General features: G+C 46.9%; 1 protein-coding gene across 2 annotated transcripts in view; it reads left to right on the top strand.

The window, feature by feature from the left end:
* The window catches only part of HIVEP3 (HIVEP zinc finger 3), a 651,964-nt gene that overhangs the window by 553,172 nt on the left and 76,953 nt on the right, over positions 1-21,839 (top strand). For both annotated transcript variants that reach the window (XM_016422541.2, XM_007492922.3), the window contains 3 exons: positions 9,954-10,018; positions 13,406-13,483; positions 15,475-21,175. In XM_016422541.2, coding sequence (XP_016278027.2) covers positions 16,001-21,175 — 5,175 coding nt within the window. In that variant the 5' untranslated portion in view covers positions 9,954-10,018; positions 13,406-13,483; positions 15,475-16,000. The remainder of the gene's footprint in view (positions 1-9,953; positions 10,019-13,405; positions 13,484-15,474; positions 21,176-21,839) is intronic.

The raw sequence follows: 21,839 nt of genomic DNA, 5'->3' as shown, positions 1-21,839 counted from the left end.
AAGTGGTTGAGGGGCTGTCTCTCTGAGCATCTCCAGCTTATCACAATCTTTCCCCCAAGTAAAGCTGCTAACCCACTTGTCTAAGAACTGAATCCAAGTTTTCTTACCATTCCAGGATGTTATATAAAATGAATCAATTATTTTGTTGTTTCTTCTAAGGGTCTGTGCCAAGAAATATGTCTAGCCACAAATCAAAAAGAATCTCCTTCCTCTTTTTCTTTCTCTCCCTCCCTCCCCCTCTCCTTCTCCTTCTTCCTTTCCCCACTCCCCTTCATTGGCTATATTGCTTCTCCCTTTGGCACATTTGCGCAATGTACATATAGAGAGTAATGCAATGGTTAACCACATTTATCTTAAGATGTGGAGTAGTTTTAAAATTCACAAAGAGAAACCAACTTTCAAACAATAGCAAAACAGAAAGCCAACAAACTCTTAAGAAATAAAGATTGGAGATCTGGGTCATAGACAGAGAAAAGAAGAAGGAGGAGGAGGAGGGTGGCGGAAGTAAGGAATCACCCCTTCTGTCCTCAGCAGGAACAGTTCCAACAATTCTGTGTCTGTTCAGTCCATGCCTTGGTGACTCAGTGTATGCTCATCCTAACTCCTAGGCTGGCTCTTCTCATGCTGTGCTGATCCCAGTGGCAGCTGTCCCCCCCAACCTCTCTTGTCCTGTTCCACAATGATTGGCCTTGCTCAAAGCCCATGCTGTTTCCCTCCTGTTAGGACTGGAGGATGATGTTGGTCCTGGGGCAGAACTCACTCTCTGGCAGGGGTGGGGATAAGAAGTTAAGGATGACTCAGGTAGGGTTTTTGTCTTTACCAAGTGTCTTTGGCAGTCTTATGATATGTTCCATAAGGAAAGTCTTCTTAATAGTTCTAAGTATCCCCAATGTGAAATGGACTCCTTGGGAAATAGTGAGCTCCCTATCACTGGGTTCTTTAAGTGGAGGCTTGATAATAATTTTAAAAAAATCCTTACCTTCTATCTTGGAATCAATACTGTGTACTGGTTTCAAGGCAGAAGAGGGGTAAGGGCTAGGCAATGGGGGTTAAGTGACTTGCCCAGGGTCACACAGTTGGGATGTGTCTGAGGTCAGATTTGAATCCAAGATCTCCCGTCTCTAGGCCTGGCTCTCAATCCACTGAGTCACCCAGCTGTCCCTTTGATGATTAATTTTCAAGAGAGCTTTAAAGAGATCCTTGCTTAGGTATAGGTTGGACTAGAGGTCTTCTGAGACCATGGCTACTTCCTTAAAGAAAACTCCTCTAGTGTGCCATCTTGCTTAAAATTACTTTGCTATATATACACATACATACACACATATCTATGGATTATATATCATAGATGTGTGTGTATATATGTTAATGTACACATTCCTATATATACCCTCTTTGCATTTATACTCCCAGCACCTCGCACACAGGAGGTGTTTAATAAGTGCTGACGGATTGATCCTACTTGTTATAGCCAGATGTTATATAATATTCTGACCAGAACCTGTGTGTGGGCAGAGCTGGGTAAACTGTATGCATATACACCACACTCTGTCTTAATCCATGGCAGCTTGTAATGGTAATTATGCCATTATTATGATTGCAGGGTTGGCATTACCATCCTGCCTTGAGGGCTGCATTGTTGAGGCTCTAGGTCTTCCTCACTCTTGGCCACAGACCGGGAAGTAGCAGGGCGAAGGGTAAGCCTTTCTCCTTCCCTCCCCGTGCCTCTAGGAGGTCAGTCAGCCTATCAGAACAGCATTCACCCCATAAGGAACCTCCAGGGTTTCTTTCTGTGCGTCATTCTGGCAGTAGAGGGAGTGTGGTACAGTGGAGAGAACACTGGACCCAAAGTCAGAAAGACCTGAGTTCAAGTCCTGCCTCTGAGACATTCTGGATATGTGATCTTGGGGAAGTCATTTAGCTTCCCTCTGCCCCAGGTGGTCTCTAAGACTCTCTAAGTTTGGGGAGTGGGGTAGATGGGAAGACTATAAATGATAGAGAAGGTGCTGACTCGTACTGAGAGAGGAAGTTCCTCATAGGAATCTCCCTACTGTGATGAAATCACAGGTCTGCTAAAAATAAAAAATAAAAAAATTTAAGAGCACTTAACTAACAGGGTTGGAAGGAACAAATCAGTCAGTATATGCAATGTTTAAAGGACTAAATGCACCCAATGGGGAAGAGTGGGTTCCATTCCCACTTACTCCATCCCCCCCATGAAGCAGTTGAAATAATAATAGTGAGGGACATAAAACAGGCAAAAAAAGCCTTATCTTGGGTGACATGTTAAACAAAGTACAATGAATGTCTACCCTATTGATCTTTTACCAAGTAGGAAGAGGTTTATCTGATGAGGGACAGCTAAGCAGCACAGTGGATAGAGTACCAGGCCTGGAATTAGAAAGATATGGGTTCAAATCTGGCCCTAGATACTTCCTAGCTGTGTGATCCTGGGCAAGTCACTTAACCCCCATTTTCTAGCCCCTTACTACTCTTCTGTCTTAGTATCAATTCTAACACATAAGACAAGATTTTTTTAAAAGGAGGTTTACCTGATAGAATTGGAAAGGCAGCTTGCTGAATCAAAGTTTGCCCGTGTCCCTAGTGACCTTTGACATTTTTTAAATTGCCAGCCTTGGACACAGAGTCAAAGTGATTGAGGCAGGGAACAGCTTAATGAAGCATGACTCCCGTTCTCCTACCTAAGGACAGCAAGCACAGGAAATTTCCCTCTTTTCCTCCCCACCTCCCCCCACTTCCTGCCACCATCAACTATGGCTAAGTCATATAGAGGAGCAGACCCAGGGAGCTAAGCTGAGTGACACCCAGCAGAGACCGTGACCATCAGGGAACAGCATGAAGACTCTGTAAGAAGGGGTATGGGGAGCTCTGTTCTCAGCCCTCATGGATGATGCCCCCTGAAGTTATTTCTACTTCTGCTCCCAGATAGATGTAGAACTCTCAGCAAGCTGCCATAGCTGATGGGGGTGAGGAAGAAGCCCCTTCCTCCCTGATGCCCTTTACATTCCCCAGAGCTCCCTGCTTCCACTGTCTCCACTGTGTGTTGTGTCTAAGGCCAGCAAGCTTCACTTTTTTAAAGACCACTAGGGACATGTCTGTCCTACCAGTTCCATTGGGAAACCTCACACTTTTTAAGGAGTTAACACTGTACACAGTAACCTCTGTTTGCTGCCTCTTATTTTCTGTGATTGTGATCATCTTAACTGGACTGAGCAGAGTAGGGAAGCAACTCCCCACTCCATTTTTTTAAAACCTTACTTTCCGTCTCAGTAACAATTCTAAAGCAGAAGACCAAGGGCTAGGCAAATAGGATTAAATGACTTGCCCAAGGTCACAAAACTAGGAAGTATCTGAGGCTAGATTTGAACCCAAGACCTCTTGACTCCAGGCTTGGTGCTCTATCTATGGAGCCTCCTAGCTGCCCTTCACTATATACATTGAGGGATCATCTGACTCTCCCTAAATTCAGGTTTGTTGAGTGAAGCCTGGATTTGGTGTATGAAAATCTGGTTGGAATCCTGCCTTTGACATTGAGTCAGTTCAAACAAACATTTACTAAACTCTTATAATGTGCCAGGGTTGTGGTAAGGACTGGATGAAATATTTGTAAAGGGCTTATGAAGGCACAGTGCCTGGCGCATAGTAGGTGCTCTCTAAATGTTAACTATTATTAGCAATTATTATGATGAGTGTGATAGAACCTACTGGGAGGGACAGAAATAATAAGATTTAGTTCTGCAGAACACACAGACCATTCCTAGGCAGCATTTGAAAAGCAGGTCAGTGGGGTGCACAGTGGGAAGAGCGGTCCCCTCCCCTGAGTTCTTGCCCTCAGAGGTCTTTCCTGAGGATGCGTACTGTCCCGCCAATTCTGCTTTTTGAATGAGATTTTGCAAAAAAGAAAATCAGACCATAGATTTAGAGTTGTTAAGGGACCTTCAAGCCCTCTAATCTCAGCCCTGATTTTACAGTTGAGACCCAGGGAGATGAAGAGACTTGCTAAAGGAGGAAGGAAACAAGCACTTTGCTAATATGATCTTATTTGAGCCCCACAACAACACTTGGGGAGTAGGTGCTATTATCTCTGTTTTACAGATGAGGAAACTGAGGCAAATGAAGGTTATGTGACTGATGTCAGATTTGAACTCAGCTCTTCCTGATTCCAGACCCAGCTCTAACTACTGTGCCACCTAGCTACTTCTGTGACAGAGCTAAGATTCAAACTCAGGGCCTCTGTTTCCAAATACAGTGTTCTTTCCACCCCACCCCCCTATTCTTCTTTCATGGATCCTAATGAAATAATAATAATGCTAGAAGCCTGAGCTGGAACCCTTCCTTTACCACTTCAAGGAAAACAAAATCCTCCTCTCTCTAAGGCAAGCCTTGTTCTTGATCTGTTTTTGCCCTGAGCCTGTTTGGCAGTCTAAATGAATGAAACCTATGGGTCTTTTTGAAAATAATGTTATTAAATGCATGAAATAAACAAGATACAAAAATACAAAGATTATAAAAAAGCAAAATAAGATTACAAAGAGAGCCAGAGGTGAGTGAAAACAAAGATGCCATTCTTTTTCCTGGACCTGCTGCAACCTGTGGGCCTCAGCTCTAAGGCAGCACCGGATTAGGCAAGTAGTGCCCAGAGTGCTGGGCTTGGAGTCAGGAAGACCCAAATTCAAATCCTACCATAGACACTTTTTAGCTGTGTGATTATGGGCAAGTTCTTTAACTTCTTTCAGCCTCAGGACTCAGTGCCCTTCCAGGTCTGAGTCTATGATCTCAGGTCTACGTATAAGGGAATTCCACTGGGCTGAAATCAGTCTAACTGAACTTGGGGCACAAGGAAGGGGTGATGAGAAGGAAAGAAGTAGATATGCTTTCCCCCCGAGGCACCTTCATGTATCATGGACCTTTTTGTTAATTTGGTTGACTCTGAAGCTCTCAAGTTTGCAATGAGTCCAGAAATAGCAGAATACTTCCCGGCTGGCTTGAAGGAGGAGGGACATCACCACCAAAGTAGCTGGTGCTGCTCAGTAGCTGTGGGAATGCCCTTTCAGAAGTAAGAACTTGTTTTAGGTTCTTTAGTCGCCGTGTGACCAGGGTTCTGTCTGCTCCTCATCAACTTTGGACCCATAGAGGGCATCAGCTCCAAAGCTCTTGTACAAAATGACAAAAGCTACATCCCAAAGCAACATGTCCATGGAACAGGTGGCAAAGGCAAGATTCAAGCCCGGGTCTTTGGATCCCAAATCCAGTGTACATATCTCTATGCCACACTGCCTCCTCAGTTTCCCCATCTGTCAAATGAGGGAATTGTAGCAGATGTGAGGCTCTTTTTTTTTTTTAAGCCCTTACCTTCCATCTTAGAATCAATACTGTGTATTGGTTCCAAGACAGAAGAGTGGTAAGGGCTAGGCAATGGGGGTTAAGTGACTTGCCCAGGGTCACACAGCTGGGGAGTGTCTGAGGCCAAATTTGAACCCAGGACCTCCCATCTCTAGGCCTGGCTCTCAATCCACTGAGCCACCCAGCTGCCCCCCAGATCTGAGGTTATTAACCATTCTTGTGTCCCATACCTCTTTGATAGTCTGGTGAGACCTGTGGTCCCCTTACCAAAATAATTTTTTTTTAAGTCTTACTTTCTGTCTTAGTATCAATTATAAGATAGAATAGTGACAAGAGTAAGGAAATTGAGGTCAAGTGACTTAGAAAGTGTCTGAGCCCTGATTTAAACTCAGGTCTTCTTGACTCCAGGCCTGGTTTTCTATCCACTGTGCTCTCTGGTCTGTCCCTGAATAATGTCTTGAAATGCATAAACTAAAATACATAAACAACAAAATTAATTTGTATTTAATTACAAGGGGTTATTTTATAATAAATGAATATATCATATTTATTTAAAGTGATAGATTAATGTTTTATGAACTTACTGTATATTCATGTATATTGCTATATATAATTATATAATACAATTTTTTAAACCCTTACTTATTGTCTTAGAATCATTACTATGTATTGGTTCTAAGGCAGAAGACCAGTAAGGGCTAGGCAATGGAGGTCAAGTGACTTGCTCAGGGTCACACAGCTAGGAAGTATCTGAGGTCAGATTTGAACTCAGGACCTCCTTTCTCTAGTCCTGTGCTACCCAGCTGCCCCCATATATAATACTATTTTGTTCAACTCTAAGAAGCGTTATTTTATCTATACCTGTAACAATTTATAGAGCATTAAACATATGAGAATAATAATAGTGAAATGCACCTTTCAATTTGAATTTCATCAAAAAGATGAGGACTTTCATTTTAAAATAATAATGATAAATAAAATATGATAATAGCTAGCATTTTTAATGTAGTTTAATATTTTCAGAGCACTGAACATGTGTTATTTCATTTCATCAACAACCATGGGAAAAAGGCCCTTTTTAGACCCATTTTACAGAAAAAGAAATTGAGGCTGAAAGGAGGTAAAATAACTTGCCCCACACAGCTGGTAAGTGTCTGAGGGAGGTTTTGACCTCTAGTCTCTCATGATTCATAGTGCCCAGGCCAAAGTACTTTTCCATTATATCAAGAGTTCTTAAAGTGTGGTCCAAGGGCCTCTGGTGGTCCTCCTGGATGGTATAATTGGAGTTAGATTTCATTCATCAAGGAACATTTCCCAAGCAGGGTATAGGAGGCCGAGGGGAGATCATCCTTGGGTGACGTGAATGGGAGGGTGGTTGCCATATGCCTTGAGAAGGATGTGTTGTCTCCTCCATTACACTGTCAGTTTCTTTTCTTTTCAAGATATTTCTGAGGTCAACACTATTTCATAATAATACTAAGATGCTTTTTATTTATTTTCTAATATAGTAAATATTGGCAGATAAAGCCCACATAAGCAAAAACTCATTGGGATGGGAGTGGGAGGCATCCTCAATAATTTTTAAGAATGTAAAGGGCTCCTAACAAGAAAATGTTTAGAAACTACTGCCCAAAGACTCAAGACTATCTGGATTGTCCTTCAAGGATTTGCTCTAGGATTCAAGGCCTGACCTTTGCTTTGGGATCCACTACTCTAGACCTAGCGAGTGCCGTTCTTTCTTAGCCTCCAGCTGGAGTGAGAGCTCGAGTGCTCCATCCTCACTTTAGCTGACCTCTGGAAGCCTTCTTCTCTGCTCCCCAGGGGTGATGCCATCTTGTAGTTCAGGGCCATTGCTGGCCTAGGCTGGAGCTCCCCCACTCCAGAGATGGGACTCACTGAACGTCATAAGATCTGGAAGAGGCCGAGATCATGGAGGCCAAGTCTTTTCCCAGACGTTATCTCATCCCAGCGGCTAAGGAGGTCAGTCGTGCAGGGCTTACGCCATTTAAAAGATGAAGAAACCATCAGAGTGAGGAAGTGACTTGACCAGAGTAAAGCAACGAGTCAGCAAGTAGAATAGGGGCCAGGGCATCCCTGACCTCCAGGCCAGGGCTGGGCTGATTCATGTGTTGCTTCAAACATGTTAGCAAGCCCAAGATCCTGCAACTGTTGCTCTAAGGTCCTCTGAGGCCACCTTGTCCTCCCCTCTTGTTTTAGAGGTACTGAAAATAGAAGGTCACACAGGGGAAGGAGGTAGTCTGAGGTTGTCCCTAGCACAAAAACTAGGATTCAAACCCAAGTTCTCCCTCAGATCCCAAGACCAGAGCTCTTGTCCCTGGACCACAGATAATTCAGATCCAGGATAGTTTACAAGGGCTGAGGAGAGCATGGTATAATTGGAGTTATATTTCATTCATCAGGGAAGATTTCCTAGGCAGGAGAAAGGTGGCCAAGGGGAGAGGGCCATTAGAATGGAAGTGTGGTTTGGATATACCTAGAGAAAGATGTTTTGTCTCCTCTATTTGAATGCCAGTTTCTTTCTTTCTTTCTTTCTTTCTTTTTTTAGCTTTCTGTCTTAATATCAATTCTTTTATTTTTTAAAAATTTTATTTAATTAATTAATTTAGAATTTTTCTATGATTACAAGATTCATGTTCTTTTCCTCCCCTCCTCCCAACCCCCTCACTTAGCTAACCCACAATTCCCCTGGGTTTTACATGTGTCATTGATCAAGACCTATTTTCATATATCCCCATTGACCCACGTGATCAAGCAGTTGCTTTTCTTCTGTTTTTCTACTCCCACAGTTTTCCCTCTGAATGTGGATAATGTTCTTTCTCATAGATCCCTGCAGGTTGTTCAGGATCACTGCATTGCCAATAATGGAGAAGTTCATTACATTCAATTGTGCCACAGTATATCAGTCTGTGTACAATGTTCTCCTGGTTCTGCTCCTCTCACTCTGCATCAATTCCTGGAGGTCGTTCCAGTTCCCATGGAATTCCTCCACTTTATTATTCCTTTAGGCACAATAGTATTCCATCACCAACATATACCACAATTTGTTCAGCCATTCCCCAATTGATGGGCATCCCCTCATTTTCCAATTTTTGGCCACCACAAAGAGCACAGCTATGAATATTCTTGTACAAGTCTTTTTCCTTATTATCTCTTTAGGGTATAAACCCAGCAGTGGTGTGGTTGGATCAAGGGGCAGACAGTCTTTTATCGCCCTTTGGGCATAGTTCCAAATTGCCTTCCAGAATGTTTGAATCAGTTCACAATTCCATCAGCAATGCATTAATGTCCCAACTTTGCCACATCCCTCCAGCATTCATTACTTCCCTTTGCTGTCATGTTAGTCGATCTGTTAGGTGTGAGGTGATATACCTCAGAGTTGTTTTGATTTGCATCTCTCTGATTATAAGATTAGTGTCAATACTAAAATAGAAGAGCAACAAGGATTAAGCAATCAGGGGTAAGTGACTTGTCCAGAGTCTCACAATTAGGAAGTATCCAAAGCCATATTTGAACCCAGGTCCTCCGAACTCCAGGTCTGGTGCTTGTGCTACTAGGTGCCTCAGAACGTAAGTTTCTTAAAGATAGAAATCTGGCTTTCTGTCTTTGTATCTTCAGTGGCAGGCATGGTGCCTGGCACAAAGGAGGCACTTATTAAATGCTGATTAACTGATTGATTGAAAGACCAGTGAGAGAAATGCAACTTGGAGTTGGGAGGCCTGAGTTCGTATCTTAACTCTGATATGTAGGGTGTGACCTTGGTCATTTACCTTCTCCTGGTCTCAGCTCCTTTTTAAATAGATGGGTGGATAGACAGACAGAGAGTAGTTAGGTAGAGATCAATAGAGAAAGAGGTAGATAGATAGATAGATAGATAGATAGATAGATAGATAGATAGATAGATAGATAGATAGACAGACAGACAGACAGACAGACAGATAGATAGACAGACAGACAGACAGACAGACAGACAGACAGACAGACAGACAGATAGATAGATAGATAGATAGATAGATAGATGGGTAGATGGATAGATGGATAGATGGAAAGAAAGATAGATAGATGATAGGTTGATAGATAAAAAGATAGGCAGACAGATAGATAAGTGGATGGATGGATAGATAGAAAGAGAGAGAGAGATGGATAGACAGATGAATATATAGAGATTTAGATATATTGAAAGGTATAGATAAGTGACAGAGGTAAAGAAATAGAATAGAGAGATTCAAGGGTCAGAGAGAGGGGGTAGGTGGGTAGGTAGATAGATCAAGCACTTAGCAGGGACCAGGCATTTACCTATAAAATGAGGGTGATCGTGCTTAAAGGAATGTGCTTGACAATGTTTAAAACTGTAGACATTTTTCATTTTCATTATTATTATTATTATTATTATCCCAAAAGGAATATAGCCAGTGGGGCCACACCTTAGGATCTAAACTCTCTCCAGGAGTCAGGCACCATGCATGGGGAGACTGCTATGTCCTCAGGGGTCCATGGGAGGAGGACACTGATGGGGATGCCTCTAGCCATGCTCATTTCAGCTTCTCTCTTAAGCGATGCTATTGTTTTCACAGGTGGAGTTAAGCTTGCTGCTAGCAGAGGATGCCTTCATCCAGGAGCCCAGGAATCACATCTTCCTGTAAGTCATCTCAGGTTTTCTAATCTGAGGCCAAGCCAAGGGATACATTGTTCTCTGGCCTGAGCAGGGGGAAAAGTGGAATTGAACTTTCTCCTTAGGGATTCTTTCTGCCCTGGCTAAGAGCTATGGCCAACATTGTTCAAAACTCTTCCTAGTTACATTGCCCTCTACACCCAAATCAGGGCCAGATAGTTAATGCCTTTCCCCAGCTGTCTCCATGTTTTGAAACTCCCTAAAACAAACTTCCAGAGAGTAGCTCTGCATGATGTCTTTAGGGACAGCTAGATGGCTCAGGGTATAGAGAATCAGGCATGGACATGGAAGATTCTGGGTTCAAATCTGGCCTCAGACATTTCCTAGCTGTATGACCCTAGGCAAGTCACCTAACTTCAATTGCCTCGCTCTTAACCTTGAAACCAATACTTAGTAGTAATTTTAAGATAGATGGTAAAGGAAGGAAGGAAGGAAGGAAGGAAGGAAGGAAGGAAGGAAGGAAGGAAGGAAGGAAGGAAGGGAGGAAGGAAGGAAGGAAGGAAGGAAGGAACGAACGAACGAACGAACGAAGGAACGAACGAAGGAAGGAACGAAGGAACGAAGAAACAAAGAAAGAAGGGAAGGGAAGGGAAGGGAAGAGGGAAGGGAAGGGAAGGGAAGGGAAGGGAAGGGAAGGGTAGGGAAGGGAAGGGAAGGGAAAAAAGAGAGACAGAGAGAGAAAAGGAAGGAAGATGGATATCTTCATCCAGGTCCTCCAATAGTAATTTTGATTATTTTCTCCCCATTTCAAGCTATAAAACTCACCTCTTAGTGAGGGGGGAAAAGTGCTTAAATATATGACAATTAATCAATGAACATTTATCAAACACCTACTATGTGCCAAGTATAGTGCTCAGCACTAGACAGACTTGTGACAGGCAGGGAAGTTACAAAAGACAGACCTGCAAAGGGCCAGAAGGGCATATGTATGTGAGAGGACTTACTATGTCCCCAGGCTTTGCTAAACACTAGACCAATCCACAAGGGGCTGGAAGGCCAGCCGGTAAGAGGACACACCTCTTAGAGGCAAGGTAGCAAATGCAAATAATATGACAGACAACTGGAAATCTACCAAGAAACTTTTATTTTGCCCCTGCTAAGTGTCAGGCACTGTTAGGCACAAGACAGACCAATGAGGTATAGGAAACACGTGTATGATTAGACACACCTTTGGGGGACATGTGTGTAAGAGGATGAGCATCTGTGATAAGGAAGTCCTCAGCTCTCATCTTTTCCCCATCTTTTCCTTTTTTTAAAAAAACCTTTAGTTTCTGTCTTTGAATCAATAATGTGTATTGATTCAATACTTGCCCAGGGTCATACAGCTAGGAAGTGTCTGAGACGAGATTTGCCATTCTGTATTTTAGTCAAACTAGACTGTTCCTTTGCACCCCGGAGTGAACAGTCCCACAGGGCTAGAATGCCTTCTTCCAATCTCTTTACATCTTGAAAGTATTCCCCTTCCTTGAGGCTCAGCTCAGTTGCCTCTTCCTCACTGAAGCCGGCACTGATTTCCCCAACTAGAAGTCGTCTCTTCTTCCTCAAATTTTCTGAGTCCTTTGTCTGTCTTTGTCCTCATCCTACCCAATCAGTAAATCCACAAGCATTTAGTAAGCTCCTACTATGTGCCAGGCACTATGCAATACTCCAAACACAAAGGCAAAAGGGAAATAGTCCTTACCCTCAAGGAGTTTCCAGTCTAGCCCAAAGAGATAGCATGTACATATATACATATGGGGAGATACCAATGAAATAGATACAAAATTGTATATAAGTGAAATAGATACAAAACATACAAAGTGACTTAGGGGAAGGCACCAGCAACAGGGGAGATCAGGAAAGGCTACATGTAGAAGTAGGTCCTTGAGATAAGCTGTTGGAATAAACTAAGAATTCTAAAAGGAGCAATAAGGAGAGAGAGAGAGCATTCCAGACATGGGAGATAGCTGATGCAAAGGCTGGGAGGTGGGAAAGTGTCATGCGTGAGAAACAGAACAAAAAGCCAGTTTTATTGAACCAGGAGTCATTTGTAATCTAGCTAATCTTATTTGCACGTGTGTCCTATTACTGCCTCTCCATCCTCTACTCCAGGGAGTAATAATGCTACAGCTCACATGTCTAGATCTATAGAGGAAACTGATAGGACCCTAACCCTCTCCATCTCTCCAAAGTGTTCCTGCTTGCCCATCCCACCCACATGTGGGATGATTCACCCTATTCTTTCTTCCCAGCCACATCTAGAGGGTTAGAGTATAAGTATTTCCCTCATTTTACAGATGAGGAAAACAAGGTTCAGCAATTACATTATGATGAGAGCCGGGGTTTGAAGGACAGTAGCCAAGATCCTGTGACCTCAATGATGCGCAGAGCTTCAGAATGACATCTTTATTTTCACTAACCTTTGGTTTCCTGTGCATTTTATTTTATACTTTGAATAGGCCCATATGCCCCAGCAGGATGCCAGAGGGGATCCTGGCCCCCTTAATGAGGTTAGGACAGAGCTGCCTAGAGTAGTCAGAGGTGAAATGACTCCCCGATCACATGCGCAATGTAGATCCAAGGTGGCACTTGAAACCAAGTCTTCCTGGTTTGGAACTCAGCAGAGATCTCTAATCAGTGAACTATGCTTTTCTCGCCAACACTGATATTAGCATCACACGTTTTTCAGGTGATTTTGCATGTATTGCTTTATTGCTGAGCATTGATAATGTTCCCCAGGAGGGAAAAGCAAGTCTGGAAATAGAATTCTGCATGTGGATGTAGTGAGGTGGCTCAGTGAATAGGGTACTACCCTTGGAATCAGGAAGACACTTCCTAGCTATGTGACCTTAGGCAAAACACTTAACCTTTGCTTGCCTCAGTTTCTCCATCCATAAAATGGGTTTAATACCAGTACCTCCCTCCACGGATCAAATGAGATAATATTTGTAAAGTACATTCCAAGCTTCATAACACTATCTAAATGCTATTATTTTTATTATTATAATCAGTTTCAGATTACCTGATCTTCAGCATTGTGTAAAGGATGCCATGCCAGGGTACAGAGAGAGAGATGTTACTGAGGACCTGGATTGTGATTCTGTCCCTGCTAGTGGCTGTGTCCTTTCCTCTCCCTGGGTCTAAGCTTCCTCTTCTGTAAAGTGAAAGAGTGAGACTCAGATGTTCTCAAAGGTGATTGCTTCCCAGTCGAAATCCCAGGCTCCGTGGAGCTGGGTGTTGCTAGTTCATGTGCCACACTCTTCTCTTCCAAGCCAGCTGCCTTATTCCTTCCCCCATGCCTGCTCCTGAATAAAGAATTGTCTGGCCCTCTCTCAAGCCTGATGGTAACAGCTCCCATTCTCTTCATCCCGGCAGAGCCCTTCAGACATGAAGCCTCCGACGTCCCCTGGCCCAGAGGAACAAGAGGCAGGGACCAGGCTGTGACCCATGGGCGTAAGTTCAATCAATCCACAAGGAAGCATTTATTGGGTGTCAGTAATGAGCCACACACTGTGCTGAGGACTGGGCAAACAAGTCCAAAGAACGAAGTAGTCCCTGCTCTCAGGGGGCTTCTATTCTGTCAGAGGAGATAACATGTGGGTAGAAGTCTCTATAGACTATAGGCTACAGTAAAGAGAATCAACACACAGCAGGAGTCCAATGTTCTTAAATAAGTGGCAGTTTGCCAGGGGAATTGGGGATTAGGAAAGGTTTTATGTAGAAGGTGGTGCTGGAGCAGAACCCTAAAAAAAGAAGGGGGAGGATTTTTTAAGGTGGAGGTAGGAATAGGGCAGTCCAAGTATAGCACTGTCAGGGCAAAGGCCTGGGGGGCAGAGATGGGAGGTGACCTCTTCTGTAAGGAATGGAGGGAAGACCAATTGGGCTAGGTCACAGAATGTAAGAAAGGAGGTAATGTTCAATGAGACAGGAGAGAAAAATGAAAGGTAATCTCCAGCTGGTCAGTGAATCACTCATTGTGGGACGCAATGGGTTGCCATCTTCCTTCCCCACCCTCATGCCTGTCCCTCATTAGGTCCTGTCACTTGTGCCTTATGGGGGGCAAATTCACACCAATGGGACTTCCATGTGCTCTATTGACTAGAGCAAGCCTCTAAATTCTGGGAAACTGGGTTCCCAATTTGGCCAATTGGCCCACCCTAAGAGTCACCCCAGCTCTACTCCATCTTAGCTGTGTGATCTTGGTCAAGGCCTTTCAAATGCTGTTTCTTCCATCTAAATAACAAGGAGAATGGACTATATAGTCCCTTGTGTGCCTGCAGTCTAGATCCTTGGATCCTAGGGTTCCATGGAGGGTCCAGGAGTCTGGGGCTGGACTTAGGAGTGGGCAGGAAGGTAAAGTGGCTTTACCTTAATGTGGCAGCTCTGGGTTCTGGAGGACTTTAAGTTTGGCAAGGCACTCTCCCTATATTCTCTCAACAACTCGGTGGGGGAAATGCTAATATTCCCATTTTTCAGAACCTGAGACTAAGAGATTAAGTGATTTGGCCAAGATCTCACAGTCAATAAGTGTCTTATGCAGTAGTAAACCTGAGTAAGGAAGCTGAGTGGCTCAGTGGATAAAGAGCCAAGCTAGAGACAGGAGGGACTGGATTCAAATCTGGCCTCAGACACTTCCTAACTGTGTAACCCCCACCCCCCCCCATTACCTAGCCCTCACCACTCTTCTGCCTTAGAAATGATACTTAGTATTGATTCTAAGACAGAAGGTAATTAATTAAAAAAAAAAAAAAGAAGTGATCCCTGAGGGCTCCACCTTGGACCAGTGGTTGGGAAGGAAGACAGTGTGGTAGCTATCATTTGTCCCAAATTCTTCCAGCCTTGGGACTGGGAGCATGTAGCAATGGGTGAGTCACTGATGTTAAAGCCAGTGGGAGCTGGGAGGGAGGAAAGTACTTTGGCAGGAGGAAGCAGATAACCAAGGATTTCCTATTGTATTTGTGAGGGTTGTGGAGGATGATGGTTTATAAAAACAAAATCATAACTCGCAAACTCTCTTAAAGATGCTATAATGATTTCTTTTTCCTTCCCCCTCCCCCTTTTCTCTCTGCTGTGTGTGTGTCTATGTGCATATGTTGTGTCTATGTCTCTGACTGTATTTGTATATGCGTGTGATGCATGGGTCTTTGTGTGTGCTGTGCATGGTGTGTGTATCTGTGGCATGTGTGACATGTGATAAGTGTGTGTTGTGTGTGATGTGTTAACGCCTATGTTGTATATATTTCTTTGGTGTGATATACATGTGGGGGTGCCTGGTTCTATGCATGTGCTGTGCATGTATGTGTTTGTGTGTGATATGTGTGGTGTAATGTCTACATGGGATCTGTATGTGATGTGTTTGTGTATGTCTGCATGGGGTGTCTTGTTCTGTGTCTGTGGAATACATGTGTGTTTGCCTGTGTACATTGTGTATCCTACAATTCCAGAAGAGTGTGACATTCTTGTCCAAGGCCACCAGTTCCCAACACCAATCCAAAGGGAAGGGACCCAAAGGGACCAGCCCTCACCATTCAGTGTTACTTGGCTCATCCTGTGGGAAAGAGCTACACCAATGACATGAGCTGGACTGTCCTGCATTTGTGAAGGCTTGCAAACATTCAAGAGACAGACATGTCATGAGCTGCCTCCTGACTCTGAGGGTGCTGCTGTCACCAGAAACAAGATGGCCAGACTCAAATTGTTAACAAAGCTCACGAGGAAACTCTTTGGACTCACAGCCCTGGGCTATTGCCGGGCATTGAAGTAGCTTCACCAGTGGGAACTTTTTTTGACTCTCATGCATTTTTTAGTTCAATAGCAGCCAGCAACACTTCAGTAAAAGATCCTCTGGAACCATCTCTGGCTTCCCTCTTCTTCTCCAATGTAGGCAGAGCCAGGGCATGTGGGCCATTTGTAAATGAAGCCTGGTCCATCCTTCCCCAAGTAGCATCATTCCCAGCCTCTGGTAAGGCCATGGATCCTGAGCAAAGTGTCAAGAGTGCACAGACATCGGAGGGTAGTCCCAGAAAGCGGCTTCCCAAAGGAGAAGCCATTCAAGTCAGTGGCCCCTCCACAGCTCCAGCCCCAGCTCCATCCCTGGCTCCAGCCTCAGCTCCATCCCTGGCTCCAGCCCTGGCTCCAGCCCCAGCTCCAGCCCCATTCCAGGGCAGCTCTACTTCCTCCTCAGCCACACCCCTCCATGAGCTCCTGTCCCAGCCACAGCATTTTACAGGGCCTCCGCTAGTTCTGAGAGAGGGGACTCAGGAGAAAACTGGACACCAGAAGCCCCCGAAGAGATCTACTATTGAAGGTCCACCCCACATCCCCCAGCTCCCTCAACACCCTCTGTCACCAGCATTTATGTCGCCCGGCAAGCCCGAGCACCTCCTGGAAGGGCCCACGTGGCAGCTAGTCGAGCCAATAAGGCCAGGCCCCTCTGGGTCTTTTGTATCTCCAGGGCTCCATTCTCAGAGCCAGCTCCTCCCTGCCCACCCGACCATCATCCCTCCTGAGGAACTGCAGTCCATCCCCAAAGTCTACATCCCACGTGCCTCCCACATCTCTATGAAGCAGGCTGAGGAACCACCGAAGAAGGAGAAGAAACCTCAGAAGCCTGGCAAGTACATCTGTCAGTATTGCAGTCGTCCCTGTGCCAAGCCCAGTGTGCTCCAGAAGCACATTCGCTCTCACACAGGGGAGCGGCCCTACCCCTGTATCCCTTGTGGCTTCTCCTTTAAAACCAAAAGCAATCTGTACAAACACAGGAAGTCCCACGCACACCGGATCAAAGCAGGGCTGGCTTCGGGAATCGGGGCCGAGATGTACCCCCCAGGTCTGGAGATGGAAAGGATCGGTGGCGAGGAATTTGAGGAGCCCACCGAAGGAGAAAGCACCGACTCGGAGGAGGAGACGGGGGCTTCGTCCAGCCACCCAGGCGACCTGTCCCCTAGACAAAAGCACACCCTCCTCGCCAGCAGCCTCTATGGTGCAGGCAGCCACGGTCCCGGCCACGATCGCTGCTCCTCGTCTCATTCCGGCGCGTCCCAGTCGCTCGAGGAGAGCCCCCAGTTTGCGGAGCCTTTGTCATCGTCGGAGCATTCCATGAGCCATAAAGCAGAGGACACACATACCATCAAGCAGAAACTCGCCCTGAGGCTCAGTGAAAGGAAGAAGGTGATGGATGAGCAGGCCTTCTTGAGCCCTGGGAGCAAAGGGAGCACCGAGTCTGGCTACTTCTCTCGCTCGGAGAGTGCAGAACAACAAATCAGCCCACCTAATACCAATGCCAAGTCCTACGCGGAGATCATATTTGGCAAGTGTGGACGAATTGGACAGCGGACGGCGATGCTGACGGCCGCCGGCAACCAGCCGCTTCTGCCCCTCTCTGCTGAGGACAAACCCAGCCTGGGCCCTATTTCCGTGCCTCGAACACAGGTCATTGAACACATCACAAAGCTGATCACGATTAATGAGGCAGTTGTAGACACGAGCGAAATCGATAGTGTCAAGCCCAGGAGGAGCTCTCTGTCCCGGCGGAGCAGCATTGAGTCCCCCAAGGCTGGGATCTTCCGAGACCCATTTCAACTGGACCCATCCAAGTCTCTGCTCTCCCACAGTGAGAAAGGCAAGCCGGAACAATCACTACTCTCCCTCCAGCAGCTGCCCCCCAGCTCCACTGAGCCTGCGCCCCTTCTGAGGAGCCACTCCATGCCTTCTGCCACCTGCACCATCAGCTCTCCGCACACCTTCCGAGGTAGCTACTCCTTCGATGACCACATCAGTGAGTCGGACACCCTGAGCCGCAGCCAAGTCTTTACGTCCCACCCCCGCACGCTGAAACGCCAGCCCGCCTTTGAGCTCCCTTTGGGAGGGGAATATAGCTCAGAGGACATCGGGCTAGGCCCTAAGGACACGGCCTCCAAACCGGCGGAAGAAAAAGAAGTGAAGGAAAGCGAACTCACCAAAAAGTCTCGGAAAGGCTCCAAAGCGAAAGGGATAACCTTTGAGTGTAACATATGCGGGGCTCGGTACAAAAAACGGGATAATTACGAGGCCCATAAAAAGTACTATTGCTCAGAACTTCAGCTCGCCAAGCCTGCTTCCACGGGTACCCATCCATCCTCAGAAGCTGAAAAGAACCAAGGGGAGCCTGAGCCATGGTCTCAGATGATGCACTATAAATTGGGGACAGGTTTAGAATTGACACCACTGAGGAAAAGACGGAAAGAAAAGAGTCTTGGGGATGATGAAGACACCCCCTCCTTTGAGTCGACCAAAGGTCACTCCTCTGTGGGGCCTGGGAGCCAGTTCACCAACCCGGCGCCCTCAGAAGCTTCTTTGAACCTCCCCCAGGAGCCCATCAAGCCACCAGCAGAGCCAGCTCCATCGGTGCCACCCTTGGAGGGGACCATGGCCTTCCACTCAAGGACTCCCAAACCAGCTGCAAGTTCTGAGTCTGGGAAGGAGAGAAGAAAAATCTCCACAGAAATTTCCGTCATCCAGCACACCAGCTCCTTTGAAAAACCTGACCCTCCCGAGCAGCTGAGCCACCAGGAAGGAGAGGACAAGGCGTTGTCCCAATTCCCATCACAGCCAGCAGTCACTCCACATGGCCGCTATCCCCACTCCCTGCAGCCAAGATTGGTCCGCCAGCCCAACATCCAGGTTCCTGAGATCCTGGTGACTGAGGAGCCCGATCGGCCAGACACCGAACCTGAGCCCCCGCCGAAAGAGCCTGAAAAGACTGAAGAATTTCAGTGGCCTCAGCGGAGCCAAACGCTTGCCCAGCTCCCCGCCGAGAAGTTGCCCCCCAAGAAGAAAAGACTGAGGCTGGCAGAGATGGCCCAGTCGTCAGGGGAATCCAGTTTTGAGTCAGTCTCCCTGACCAGAAGCCCTAGCCTGGAAAGCAGCGTATCCCACGCTTCTAGCCACTCGGCCTCCTTCGAAAGGGAAGACCACGGGAAGACAGAGGCTCCTGGTCCCTCCTCTGAAACCCACTCCAAGTCTTTTGGCAGCCACATGTTGACTGTGCCGAGCTACCCTCACCACTCCAGAGAAATGCGGAGGTCAGCCTCGGAGCAGTCGCCCAACATACCGCATCCTTCTCAAATATCTGAGACTCGCAGCAAGTCTTTTGACTATGGGAGTTTGTCTTTGGCTCCACCTCCCACGCCAGGCATCCCCACCTCATCAGCCCCGCCAGAAAGAAGAAAATGCTTCTTGGTGAGACAGGCTTCCCTGAGTCGGCATCCAGAACACGAGCTGCCAGAAACGGAGGAGCCAATACCTTCCTCCAGCAAATCTTGCCCCAAAAGTTTGCTTCATCAGCCTTCCTCTTCCTCCATCTCCTCAGCCTCGACCACGTCCTCTGCCTCCTCCACGTCCTCCTCTTCCTCTCATGGTGGGTACCTCAGTGGTAAGAGCCAGCAGAAGGACAGCCCCCAGCTGGTGCCCAGCCCGCCTTACACAGAAGCCCTCCAAGTGTTCCACCCACCCATTCCCCAGCTCTCCCTGCATGAGAAACCATACCTGCCCCCTCCAGTCTCTCTTTTCTCTTTTCAGCACTTCCTCCAGCAGCCAGGACAGTCCTCAGAGTTGTTCTCCACTCCGGCTATGCCAGAGATTTTCTCTGCCCCATACTCCATGCCCCCACTTCCCCACTCCTTATTTCAGACTCCGCCAATTCCTCTCCAGCAAGCTGTCCTTCATCCAGGCCAGCTTCACATGCCCCACCAGCTCATACCTCATCCAACTGATCTCCCCTTCCGTCAGCATCCTTCATTTCTCCCCATGCCCTATCCCAGCTCCTCCTCACTCTCTTCAGGCTTCTTCCTGCCCCTGCAGTCTCAATTTGCCCTTCATCTGCCTGGGGAGACTGGCACCCATCTGCCCCCAGTGAAATCCAGCCTGTCACCTCTCACGGGGCCCTCTGGCCTCTCCCCTAGCACAGAATATGGCACCGATGTCCGGTTGCACCCAGCGACCCGTGCTGCCAGCCCTCCAGTATCAACAGCAGTCCCACAGCTGGCCATTCCGTCCTGCCCAGATCCCGCCGTGTCTCTGGTTGTTCCTGTCCGAATCCAGACCCACATGCCTTCCTATGGCAGCGTGATGTATACAACCCTTTCTCAGATCTTAGTGACTCAGTCCCAGTACAGCCCCTCATCCCTTGGGCTCCCCAAGTTTGATGACTATCAGGCCAAAGGGCCTTTGGTCTGTGGAGTGGAAGCACCTGGGGTGGGTCTCGAGCTGGCCCAGATCAGTGAGGAACAAAGAAGGGGGTTCCCGACACCATACCTGAGGGTACCTCTGGCAGAGAGGAAGGGTTCTTCTCTGTCCTCAGAAGGCATCTTGGGCTTGGAAGGAAGCCCGTCCACTGCGGGAGGCAGCAAACGCGTGCTCTCACCTGCCGGCAGCCTAGAACTCACCACGGAGACCCAGCAGCAGAAAAGAGTAAAGGAAGAGGAAGGCTCCAAGGCCGATGAGAAGCTAGAACTGCTCAGGCCAGCTGGTACTATCCTTGCTGGTGCCGAAGGGGGGAAGAGGCAAGAGAGAGCCCAGTTTGGGGGCCCCAGCCATGGCCGAGGGGAGGAAGAGACACTCCCTAGCTCATCCTTGACTCAGCCCCATCCCAAGGACAGCCCTCCCTCTCAGTACTCGGGGCTGCCTCATTCGGGAGCCCCAGGTCTGGAAGCATCAAAACAACTGCCTGGAAAGCCATCCCGGAGGCAGTCACCACTGCAGGCAGTGAAGAAAGAAGACTCCAAGGACCTGCCGGACCATCCACCGAAGACTCCTCCCACCTCCTCCTCCACTTCTCCCAGGACAGCAAAATCCCGGGAAGGTACAGATGCCAAGAAGGTACTACAGTTCCCCAGCCTCCATACGACCACTAATGTCAGTTGGTGCTATTTAAACTACATTAAGCCAAATCCCGTCCAGCAGGCAGACAGGAGGTCCTCTGTTTATGCTGGTTGGTGTATAAGTCTGTACAACCCCAACCTGCCTGGGGTGTCCACTAAAGCAGCTCTGTCCCTCCTGAGGTCCAAGCAGAAGATCAGCAAGGAAATCTACACGATGGCCATGGCTCCACATCCCGAGACAGGAAGGCTTGTCCCGTCCAGCTCCCGAAAGCCCCGAATGACAGAGGTAAGAACCACCATGATCGTTTCCATCATCTCTAAGTAGCCCAATAGTCCTTTGGAGACTAAGGCATCTTCCCTATGGGGCTCAGGTTGGGAAAAGGAATAGAAAAGAAGATCAGAACTTTAAGGATCAGTAGAGACCATCAGGCCCACCCTAGAGATGGAGATACTGGTCTAGGGAAGGGATGGGTCTTGCCAAAGGTCTTTGCATGGTTATAGGCAGCAGAGCCAGGTCTTCTTAATCCATTCTGGGATTTTTCTGACCCTAGAAAGATGTGATCTAAAGAATAAAGACCCATGGACTCATGTAGTTAGAAGGGACCTTAAACATCCCTTAGTTGAGCATGTCTTCCCCCCACCTCCAAGTCCCATGAAGCATGAATCTGAGTCTCCACTGTAAATTTTCTCTCTTGATAGTGTAGCCTGGTTGCCATATAAAGGGGTTTTATGCTACTTTGTTGTGCCAGTATGTATAGAAGTCCTGGCAAAGTTGGCTATTGAGTGGCTTTCCATAAAAGAAACACTGTTCTCCTATTGACTTCCATTATAAAACTAGAGATGTGTTGGGGGGCGGGGGTGGATAGTAGGGGAGACAGGATATGACTCCCCAGCAGATGAAGCTGGAAAGTTTGGCTAATGGGACTACTTTGTAGTGGTTTCAAAATTCC

The sequence above is a fragment of the Monodelphis domestica genome, chromosome 4, assembly GCF_027887165.1.
Source record: "Monodelphis domestica isolate mMonDom1 chromosome 4, mMonDom1.pri, whole genome shotgun sequence".
In the NCBI taxonomy this organism is placed as follows: Eukaryota; Metazoa; Chordata; class Mammalia; order Didelphimorphia; family Didelphidae; genus Monodelphis; species Monodelphis domestica.
Note: the sequence above shows the minus strand (reverse complement) of the source record. Positions and strands in the feature narration are given on the sequence as shown.